Source organism: Chiloscyllium punctatum, chromosome 3, assembly GCF_047496795.1.
Source record: "Chiloscyllium punctatum isolate Juve2018m chromosome 3, sChiPun1.3, whole genome shotgun sequence".
Lineage (NCBI taxonomy): Eukaryota > Metazoa > Chordata > Chondrichthyes > Orectolobiformes > Hemiscylliidae > Chiloscyllium > Chiloscyllium punctatum.
This window is the reverse complement of record NC_092741.1, coordinates 56,899,823-56,911,853: the sequence shown is the minus strand read 5'-3', so window position 1 is coordinate 56,911,853 and position 12,031 is coordinate 56,899,823. Positions and strand designations below refer to the sequence as shown.

The 12,031-nt window shown below is 42.9% G+C and overlaps 1 protein-coding gene across 1 annotated transcript in view; it reads right to left on the bottom strand.

Moving 5' to 3' along the window:
- The window catches only part of LOC140454087 (uncharacterized protein C6orf163 homolog), a 28,756-nt gene extending 17,282 nt beyond the window's left edge, over window positions 1-11,474 (bottom strand). Inside the window, exons 1-3 of the mRNA XM_072549027.1 lie at window positions 11,203-11,474; window positions 10,008-10,102; window positions 373-480 (exon numbers count right to left, since the gene is read on the bottom strand). Of these exons, the coding sequence (XP_072405128.1) occupies window positions 373-480; window positions 10,008-10,102; window positions 11,203-11,341 (342 nt within the window). The 5' untranslated portion in view covers window positions 11,342-11,474. The remainder of the gene's footprint in view (window positions 1-372; window positions 481-10,007; window positions 10,103-11,202) is intronic.
- Between the last annotated feature and the right edge of the window lie 557 nt (window positions 11,475-12,031).

Genomic DNA, 12,031 nt, shown 5'->3' with positions numbered 1-12,031 from the left:
ACACCATGGCACTAAACGCTGGTTTATATGAAACTCTGGCCCCATTCACTCCCTCCTCCTCCCTTCATTGACTTATTAGCTTTAGTTTCCATTACAGCTCATATTTAAAGATTTCATTGTTATTTTAAAATCTCCTCACCTCTTCTCCAGCACAAAAACTGTGCCCACTCCCAAACAGTCTGTTCTTCTAAGTCTGTTTTGCCTCCCTTTACCCCTCCCATAATCACCTTTATCTAAATGGTCCAGTGCTCTGGAATATCCTCCCTAAAATCTTTTGCTTCCCCACCTCCTTCTCTTCTTAATATCTGCAATTTGACAGTGCTCGTATCTCTGAGTCAGAAGTTGTAACAAACGGCTGAATCAAGTGCTTACCTTAATTTCATCCACGTGTATCTTGTTTAATTCTTTAATCTCTTCTTTCTTTTCCTTTTCAGCCACAACCAAAGCTTCTTTCACTGCCTCCTCTTTCTCCTTTTTGGCCTGGACAAGCAGTTGCACAAAATGAAAGAGTAATTAGTGATAATCACCGTCTTTTTTTATATGAAAGATCATTTATATTGGTTTTTAGTCATTCTGAGTGGGAACTTTGACAGCTATCATTAAGTATTCACACTCATCTCTCCATAGTGGGTAAGATTCACTAGGCCTCGGCACTACTCCCAGACAGAATGTGAAAATTGGCTTGTCCACGAAGAGCACCTGTTATGGTGCAACAATGATAACAGCCAGGCTCACCCTTGGCTCAGCTTATCTTACTTTTTGTCTGAAGTGTGCAGCAGTATGCAGAACTAAATAGCAAAGTGAAGACATGATTCACATATTATTTAACATTGACAATACAGAGTATAAGCAGACCAAATGTATGATTTAAAGCAAAAAAATCTTCTATTTGAATGCATCAGGGGAAATTAGTTCTCCAGAAAACAGTCTGTAAATAGATTTAAATGTCCATGATACTTGCACTATGCAATGCTTTAGGGTTAGAATGGCATATCTTGTTACTGCCAGCACAGGTGGCAGGAAACTGGGAGAACATCGATCCTATTAAATCTCTTCCTGGTCTGCACTGCACTTTGACAAATTCTCTTCTGGACTTCAGCTTTAGAATGCACTACTTCAGTTTAATATTCAAAACTATTTAATTTATTTCTTTTAATTTTTGCACAACTTCCCTGCAACTTTCATTTGTTTGATGTTAAGCAAAATAGTTGTTGTGGACATGGCACATTCTGGGCTGATAGGAAAGCAACATTTGAAGAGGAACTTGCCCTATTTTCAGGAGAACCTCCATGAATCGAATTTCTCCTCAACAATGTGTTGAGTGCTATTTTCTATTGGTTATTTACTTGACGTTTTGGCCAAGGATTTAGGCTAAAACAATTTCACCTGCTATGGCAATAATTTAGGAGGTAGGAACTCTAATTAGGGGCTCCAATTTTACAGGAGGAAGAATCACTCTTATTGGTACTGAAGGGAACAGTGAGAACTACAGAGGGAAATACCAAGAGGAATCTGCAGTGAAGTGGTCATTTTCTTAGTTGTAATTGCAGCAACGGAATTGTCACTTACTAATGGAGTCATATCTACACCCTCTTAAAATGATATAGGACATAGTGTCTGATAGTTCTGCTTCATGAGGGAGACAGTGACAAAGTTGTGCTGTGTATTGGATTCTGACCACCACCACAAGGACAGTTAGTCACCATGTCACTGAACTATTTGAAAATCTGGTTTATTCTAGGTGCTACAGAAGACATCACAATTACCTGTTAAAATGCACTGAATGGGGATTCAAGATGGCGGCGACCCAGTAGGCCCGAGTTTGCTGAGCTCTGCCCAGAACCCAGACAAAGTGGGGTACCCACCTTCCGCTCATGTTTTAAACTACTAATACCAGCTTTTTCCCAGTTCCTACAGCCATTTTGCACCAAACCTTAGCAGTTTGGTACATTTTAAAATGACTAAAGGTAAAGGATCACAGAGTTTGTGACAGGCAGGGACCTAGTCCCCAATCGCAGCAAAAGAGACTCCGTGGCCGCCCCGGGGGACTTACCTGCAGAGGCGAGCCTGATCTCGGAGCTTACCAAGCTCTGAGAGAAGATCGATGCTTCAATGGAAGAGATCTGGTCCAGGTGGGAGTCGCATGCTGCATAAACATGACCGAGAGATCGAGAAATTGGGGCAGCATGTTGGAGGGGCGAAGCAACGGGCTGTGGCCTCCGAGACCGCTGCTGAATCCTCTGTGGGTCAGGTCCGGACTCTGGAACACCAAGTCCGGGCCTTGGAAGAACAGATTGACAACCTCGATAATCGAGGTCGTCAGAAGAATATTCAGTTGCTGGGCCTTCCCGAACGGCTCCCACAATTGCTGAAGCTGGAGTCAGAGCTGGGCCGGGAGCAGGTTGAGCGGGCCCACCGGGTTGCTGTTCACAGGCCCAGGTCGGACCAGCACCCCCGCCCAGTTCTAGTGCGATTCCAACACTACAGGGACAAGCAAATGTTGCTGGAGGCCTCCAGAGCTTTGGGGATGGATCCCCAAACTGTGATATATAAAGGATCCAAAATAATGCTGTTCCAGGACTCGTCTCTGGTTGTGGTGTTTAAGAGAAAGGCTTTTGATGAGGTAAAGAAGCGCCTGAGGGATTTAAATATTCAGTACTCCTTGAGATTCCCAGCAACGCTCCACCTCAGTCACGGAGAGTCTGTATATAACTTCGGTTCGCCGGAAAAAGCAAAAGAATTTTTGGATGCTCTTAAATAAACTGAAGGACTTGACTCAAATGAATAATTACTTTTCATCTTTACCCCCCTTTTTACTTTCTCCTCCTTCTCCCCTTTTCCTTCTTATCTTTTCTTGGGGACCTTGTCTTTTAACTTTTATTTATAATTTGCTTGGTTTATCAGGTTGTTGTGGGATATTTTTGAATTTTTTCTAGTTTACCTTGAATATTTTCTGGGATTGTAATTTTATGTATATTTTTTCATGATGCTGCTTTGTTAAGAATGCCCAGGATAATAATATGGAGGGGATGGGCTAGATGCCTACTTTTAATTTCCTTGTTATAAAACATTGGTATTTGTTCATTTTATTTTGTGATGTCTGGGGTGAGGGCATAGCTCCAGATGGAAGGAGTTATGGCGGGATTCTTGGACAGAAGGAGTGCCCCTTGTGTACAAGGGGGAAAGTCCCCTCTGAGCCATACTTTATGTTATTATTTTTAGGAGTAATCTTCAGTATTTTTGTAAAGGTTGTTTTTTTACACTTACGTGAATTGTCTACGGTCTTTACTCAATGTTTATTGTGTGTGGGGTCCTTCCTCCAGAGGGTCTCGGACTTTCTTGAGCGATCATGGGTAGCCATTTGTTTAAATGGTGCACCTGGACTGTTAAAGGGAGCCACTCGCCCATAAAAGGGAAAAAGATATTATCAAGTCTTAAAAAAGAGAGGGTTAATGTAGCCCTTTTACAGGAGACACATATAACTGACAAGGAGCACTTGAAGCTGCAGCAGGGAGGATTTGGTCAGGTGTTCTTTTCATCCTTCAACTCGAAAAGTAGGGGAGTGGCCATTCTTATCCGGAAAAATCTTCCATTCCAAATGCTAAGCCAGATAAAAGATGAGTCTGGACGGTTTACAATACTTAAGGATCTAATATATGGAGAGGAATAGGGTATTTTGAATGTATACTGCCCTCCGGCACATGCGTTTAAATTCGTAACAGATACCTTCTCCAGTCTGATGGCCCTTAGTGTACGTCACATAATTATAGGGGGAGATTTTAGTTGTATTATTAATCCCGAGGTGGACAGGATACCTAGGAGCTCCTGCGGAAATATCTCTGCAATCTAGGCAGTTGGTTGATCTGAATAGGGAGCTGGGACTGATGGATATGTGGAGGTGTCTTCACCCTGAAGGTAGAGATTTTACTTTTTATTCTAACCCACACAACTGCCACACCAGAATTGATATGTTTTTTGTACCCTCAACCTTCCTGAAATCGATACTGTCCTGTAAAATAGGGAATATAACTGTTTCTGATCAAGACTAGTGGTGATAAGATAGACTCCCGACACTGGCGTATGGACCCTTTCCTACTGAAGGGTCCATACTGAAATTCCTTCTTTGAGGAATTTAAAGCTTTCCGGGACATTAACATAGGCACGGCCAGTAACCCATCGGTGATGTGGGAGACTGCTAAGGCATATGAGCGCGGCTTAATTATTGCATATTCTGCGACCTGGGGGAGAACAACAGCGTCTGCTTGAGGCTCGCTTGAAGGCAGCTGAGTCAGCGTATGCTGATAGGCCACCCATAATTAAATTCAGGGCGACCTTGAATGCTACTCTTACTCAAACAGCAAAGAGAGAGATACTATTTGCGAAGCAGAGATTATTTGAGTATGGCGATAAGCCGGGCAGGTATCTAGCATACCTTGCCAGAAAAGAAGAAAGCTCCCCGATCCATTACATCTATTAGGGATGGTGATGGTAGGTTGACTTATGATCCTAAAAAGATCAACTCAGCTTTTCGAAAGTTTTATTTTGAGCTGTACCAGTCGGAGGGTTGTGCAGATAGAGCGAGGAGGATGGAGTCTTTTTTTAAGAATCTGGATCCTTTGGACATAACTTTGGAGCAGGTGTCCTCTTTGAATGCCCCCCTGACAACTCAGGAGGTGCAGGAGGTGGTGAGGCAGCTCCAGAGTGGCAATGTGCCCGGGCCAGATGGATTCCAGGTTGAGTTTTATAAAGGGTTTATAGACGAGTTGGCCGGACCACTTATAGACATGTACAATGACTCATTTAGTCAGGGTAGTCTCCCGCCCTCTCTGAGAGAAGCAAATATCTCTCTCAACCTCAAGAAAGGGAAAGTCCCAGACGACTGTACCTTGTAGACTAGATTACTTATAGTGTGGAAGCAGGCCCTTCGGCCCAACAAGTCCACACCGCCCCGCTGAAGCACAACCCACCCATACCCCTACATCTATCCCTTACCTAACACTACGGGCAATTTAGCATGGCCAATTCACCTGACCTGCACATCTTTGGAGTGTGGGAGGAAACCGGAGCACCCGGAGGAAACCCGCTCAGACACGGGGAGAACGTGCAAACTCCACACAGTCAGTCGCCTGAGGTGGGAATTGAACCCGGATCTCTGGTGCTGTGAGGCAGCAGTGCTAACCACTGTGCCACCCACAACTGGCCTATAACCTTATTAAATGTGGATTTTAAAATCTTCTCAAAAGTGCTGGCAATAAGGCTGGAGAAGGTCTTGCCAGTTATTATAAAACAGGATCAGACTGGGTTTATTAAGGATCGCAGATCTATTAATCACATCAGAACAGTGTTAAATATGGCACAAGTCTGCCGGCAAAAAGCAATACTGGGATTAGCTGTCTCCTTAGATGCAGAGAAAGCATTCAATCGGGTAGAATGGCCATATCTTTTTTATACTGTGGAGCGGTTTGGTATTGGAGAGGTTTTTACTACTTTTAGATAATTACCCGAACGCAGCGGTGATTACTAATGGCATAAGATCGGATAGTTTTAGTGTTGGCAGAGGTTGTTGTCAAGGATGCCCTCTCTCACCACTACTATTTACACTAATGATCGAACCACTGGCAGAAGCCATCTGAACTGATGCCAGTATAACGGCCCCAGAGGTAGGACCTGGCAAGCATAAAATTACTCTTTATGCGGACGACATCCTTCTTTTCTTAAATGATCTGTAGACATCTGTGCCCTGCTTAATTCAAGTGGTTAATTTATTTGGTGTGTTTTCAGGATATAATTTTAATTTCATGAAATCAGAGGCCATGCTGGTAGGAGGTCTTACCAGCATATCTAACTTTGCGGATGGATTCCTCTTGCCCGTTCAGTGGTCACTGGGGGTTTTTCTCTATTTAGGTATTTTTATTACCCCGTATTCGGTCAGCTAGATCAAACTAATTATATTCATTTATTAGAGAAAGTAGGCCAGGACCTCCAGTGTTGGGAAGATCTCCCGATATCCTGGTTAGGAAGAATAGCCTTGGTTAAGATGAGTATCCTCCCACGCTTATTATACCCAATCAAAGCTTGGAGGATGATACGACAGGGTGAGGGTAATTTACAAAAAACCTCCCCTTTACTCCTATAGTAGGAACTTCAACCCTAGGGCATCAATGTGGACTTCACCAGTTTCCTCATTACCCCTCCCCCCCACCTTACCCCAGTTCCAACCTTTCAGCTCAGCACTGTCCCCATGCATGACCTGTACTACCTGCCAATCTCCCTTCCCACCTATCCACTCCACCCTCCCCTCTGACCTATCATCTCCAACCCCACCCCCATCCACCTATTGTACTCTTTGCTACCTTCTCCCACCCTCCTCTCTGACCTATCACCTCCATCCCCAGCCCCATTCACTTACTGTACTCTTTACTACCTTCTCCCCAGCAGCACCCCCCACCCCCCATTTATCTCTCCACCCTGGGGACTCCCTGCCTCTATTCCTGATGAAGGGCTCTTGCCCGAAACTTCAATTTTCCTGCTCCTCGGATGCTGTCTGACCTGCTGTGCTTTTCCAGCACCACTCTAGTCTAAATTCTGGGATTTCAGCCAGGTTTGACAGACACTGGATTTAAAATCTGGGAGTCCAGAGGAATCTCCTGTCTGGGAGATTTATTTGATGGGGAGGTCATAATGTCCTTTGAATAGTTACGTCAGAAGTTCGGGTTGCCTAGCAAGGATCTCTTTCGATATTTTCAAATACGAGATGTTGTACAAAAAAAGACTACATTGATGACCAATCCTTATAAATCGGATATGGAAAGGAGAGTGCTTCGGCCGATGGGCGCACCCTCGGTCAGTACTCTCTATCGCTCACTGGGTAATAATGTATCGAAAGACATGGAATGGCTATATAAACCTGGACTCAAGAATTAGGGATGGAAATCCCCGTACAGATGTGGGAGGGCATCTGGAAAAACACCAGGAAGATCTCTATCTGTAATAAGACTCAAGCTATTCACTTGAAGATACTTCATAGGGCCATCCAGCACCAGAGCGACTTGCAAACTTTAAGGCAGGAGCGTTTCCAATGTGCCCGAAATGTAAAATAGAAGTTGGTACTCTCACTCATTGTTTGTGGACATGCCATATGATTTGTAGATATTGGGACAACGTAGCAAAGGCCTTGGCAAAGATTTTGGGGACGGAGATTGTGTTAGACCCAGTCTCCCCTTTTGGGCTCTTCAAACCTTCCCTCTCTAGGTGGAAATGGGAAGAAATTATTTTCTATGCTTGCCTTTTGTGCAAGGAAAAACATACTAAGCAAGCTGGGTATCTGAAAGTCCTCCTGGTCTCTCAAATTGGCATAGGATAGTTATGGAATATTTCCCTCTTGACTTCCTTATGAATACGGTGCACCAAAAAAACTGAATAGTTTTATAGAACGTGGCGGCCATTCCTGAACTATGTCGATGCAGATGTATCGGCCATGCTATCTAGGGCCTTTGTTTAGCCATGAGGACTATGTCTGTCAGTTCGGGGGCCCCGGGAGGAAGAATCCCGTATAAATATGGGTTTTGTTATGACTTGACATAATTTTACTTTAAGTGCCTATTTATTTATTCATTTACTTTTTTTATTGTTGTTAGTTATGTACTATACTGCAGCTTTTTTTTGTTAATGTATAGATTATTTCTTTTTATATCTTATTTTGTGTTTTGGTAGTCTGTAGAGTAGATTAGTAGTTAGCTTTTTTATACTGATATTGTCATTATACTGTAAAGAGATTACACTATTTTGTACTGGCTTTGTAATTTTGTGAAAAACCTAAAGTCTTTCTTTCTTTTGAATAAAAATATTTATAAAAAAATGCACTGAACCAATCAGAAAACTGATGTGTCACTTGTTACGGCAAAGAATTTCACCATATTCTATGTATCTGTGACCAAAATAAAATATTACTTTTCACTCTTCACCATCTGTAGCATTTAACATTGGTGACCAGAGATCTTCAGTCACAGTCTATGACATGTTTATGCTCCACATTAGCTTCCTCCCAACTTCATGTGTAAAATCTACTCTTATGGCTGTCTGTTCCCTCCTTCCTCATTGTTCAACTAGCTTCTCCTTAAATGCACCTATACTATTCAGTTCAAATTTTGCTCCTAAAAACTCGCTCAATTATAGCCATAGTCATAGAGATGTAGAGCACGGAAACAGACCCTTCAGTCCAAGCTTCTGCATACAATTCCACAGTATTGAGGGCTACATGGTGACTCAGTCTTTAGCACTGCTGCCTTACGACAACTGGAACCTGGTTCAATTCTAGCTGTGAGTGACTGTGTGGAGTTTGCAATGTTTATCCTGTGTCTGCATGAGGTTTCCTCCATGTTCTCTGGTTTCCTTCCACAGTCTAATGATATGCAGATTAGGTGGATTGGCTATGCTAAATTGCCCTGTAATGTGCAGGGTAGGTGGATTAGCCAGGGTAAATGCAGAGTTACAGGGATAGTATCAGGGTGTGAGTCTGGGTGGGGTGCTCTTCAGATGTGACATCATGGATATAAATGGAGTTGAAAAATGTGGTGCTGGAAAAACACAGCAGGCCAGGCAGCATCTGAGGAGCAGGAGAATCGACGTTTCGGGCATAAGCCCTTCTTCAGGAATGAGGCTGGTGTGCCAAGCGGGCTGAGATAAAAGGTAGGGGGGAGGGAATTTGTGGGAGGGGCACTGGGATACGATAGGTGGAAGGGGGTGAGGGTGATAGGCCGTAGAGGGGGTGGAGGCGGAGAGGTTGAGAAAAAGATTGCAGGTCAAGATATAAATGTCTACTTCCAAGGCAGCAGTCACACTGACTTCATTTTATGGAAATCTGCATTACCTGATGGAGCTATAAGTCTTTAAGGATGGATCCCAGGAAAGCTAACATTTGTGAAACTCCCACAGACAATAACACAATGTTGTTAAAATGAAAGGTGTGAAATCTCAGGATCATAAGCACAGTTGAATGTCAAAATAACCTTTTAGTAGTGTTGAAGAGCACACAATTTAAAAAGAGAATGGAACAATTTGTAGGGGGTGCAATTTGCACTGTGGGTATCTCCACTTTTTTGTCATGCTCTTGTATTCATACCATAATCACTGTATTCACACAAGATAAAGGTACATTAAAGTAGTGATTTTAGGATATCATTCTCACATATGCCAAAACTTTGAAATGAAAAGATAAATGACGTCTTCAGCCTTGTAATTACAGCATCCTGGGAAAACACTTCTTAAACACTGCATTATATGCACATACCTACAGAGACTTTGACAGGGTAAAGTACCTCCCTGGCTTGCCCAAGTAGTCAATTTTTATAGATTATTGGCAGCGTTCTAATTGGCCATAGCAGAGAAAAGCAGAATGGTTGTTGTTAAGTTTAATCCTCCCTCACAAACAAAAAAATACAGACCCAATTCTAGATGGGTCCAAAATTGGACTTGAAAGATTAACTGTTTCTCTCTCTCCAGATGCTGCCTGACCTGCTGAGTTTCTCCAGCACTTTTTTTTTACCTGGGATCTTTGGTGCAATGCTTGTCACAGTTACTCACTGCCATTATCCATTGCCTCTTTCCCTTTAGAATGAATAGTGATTTGTATGCTTTGTATGTCAATAACTGTCAAAGCTATGCCACATCAATAACAGTCAAAGAAACTGCTTTCAGTCCAATCCAATTTCTCCCCTCTCCCTTTTCTCTTGTCTTGTAATTCAAATCTCAGGCTATAAATCTGTATTGTTTCATGCTTTAGAATTTAATGTTGATTTTTAGAGGAAGTGTGTATGTTGTGTTACTGTGGAATTGGACTCATCAGTGATGTCTATCTTGATGGAATAAGATGCAGCCAGTTGAGTTCAAAAAACTCAAACTGACACCTGAATAATGTGTATTTGGGTAAGACTCAGATAGTGGCCAGAGTTAATGCTTTTAGAAAATGAGGAATAGGAGAAAATTGAAAATTAAAAAAACTTTTATACCCAATATAACATTGTTGCTCGCACTTCATCCACAATCTCCTTAATGTCACTCCTAGCCTCTTCCATGTATTTGTCATGAATCTGTGAGCCCAGACCTGTAACAGAAGAAAAAAAGTATTTTAATGTATGCCTTTTAAAGTACAGTAGATATGAGCACAAAACACATTTATGAAGCAAAGGTGGATTTTGTGTCTAATGTTTGTCTGAAGAATATGTACTCAGTTGCTTTTATCAGTGATGACTGAAGAGAATATTGGCTTCACACTGTTTGAACTGGATGAAGTTACAGATCACCTGGCAGTCTAATAGCAGGGGTGGCATTTGAGATCAAGGCAGAGTGATGGAACAATGGAACTCAGTACCAGTAAAGACATGGGATTGCTAACCATATACTTCAGACCATATTCCCAAGGCCAGGAGGTACTTTAAAGAAAATGCAGTGCAATGGAAATGAGAATAACTTGATATCTTTTATGGCAAGAAAAAAAACGTTGTTGAAATTGTCCTTCAAAATCTGATCAAAATATGTAAATCATTTGAAAAAAAAGATCAGATGTTTGATTCATCATGTCAGTGATCAAAATTATTCTGGACAAGATGCCTACTCAAGCATTTGCAAGTGTAATTATTATCAGGGACAACAGACTTTTTCTAACTAATAAATTGTAACCTTCCATTGTATAATTAGCTTGCATGTTAATTATTTAGTACAAACGTTAAGTGCAGCATTACCTTATCAGTTAGGTATCGCCCTTTGCTTTCCCCTGTGATTATTTGTCTACCATGATAATTTTAATCAATTTTTTTCCCAGTTTGCTAGGAATTGCCAACACGAGGTGAATTATTTGAAGGAGTGTGCGAACTGCCCTGCTTTGATTAATCCAAGACCGCTCAAGGAACGAATGGCCCCGTTCACCCGCGCTGAGGAAAACCAGGCAAATCCCACCTGGACCTTTGTGATGAGCCTGCTCTGGGTGCATTCGGAAAAGCACATTCTCAAAACCCGCTCCAGCTCCGGACAGGGTGAAATCCCGGGATCCCACTGAACCGGCAGCAGGGGGACCAGAAAGCTGAGCCCCACTTTCTGCAGCTTCACTCACCCCTGGCCCTCTAGGAGCCGCACTCAGACACACCCAGAGGCATTGCAGCGTCTCCCACCCGCCCCGGTTTGACTGTAACCACTCGCGGTTCTTACCCAGTATACACTTGTGGGCATCTTGTTGAATCAAAGCGTGAGTTGGTTCCTTGTACCAGGTGGGCAGTCCAGGGGTCCCTCCATCTGGTGTAACCAGCAGAGCCTTCCTGGATCCGATATTGAAACACCAAGTGTCCATTAGAGATCAGATATAGATATATTTTAAACTAATAATAAAGGAGGGATTAAATAAAGGAGGGGTGATTGAGATTCCTTCCAATTAACTATAGATGGGATACTATCCCCGATGCAAACCAAAAGCTCATCTCGGCTTGATAACACTTTAATGTTGATGTCTAGGTGCACAGCAGACATACATGTGGCTCACGGTGACCAGGGAAACGGGTCCTGGTTAAAGTCTAGCATTGTCACAGTGACGTTGCTCCAGTGAGCTGGACAGGGACAAATGAAGACAGACACAGAGGCGGATAATGGCAGTGGGGGAGAGTGGATGAGAGACTCACAGAGAGGAGAGAGGAGCAAGAGAGAAAGAGAGAGGGGTGGAAGGATGTGGGCGGGGGGGGGGGTGCTGCTGTCAGAGAAGATAGTAGGCAGAGAACAGATAAATGACCTAAAAGGAAGGGGTGAAGGAGGAGGGCAGGGGGGATGCAGAGGTAGGTAAAGAGGAAAATTGAGGTTGAATTGGGGAGGTATGGGAAATAAGTGATGATGAGAAGGCTGGGGAGGGAAGGAAAGGTAGCAAGAAGGAAAAAAAATAATGGATTGAAATTGAGGAGGAGGGGTGGGGAAGGGGAGGTAATAAGGATAGAAGCAGAAGAGCAGACAACTTCCTGGTCCAAGGTTGAATATGGACAGTCCTCGGTTATTG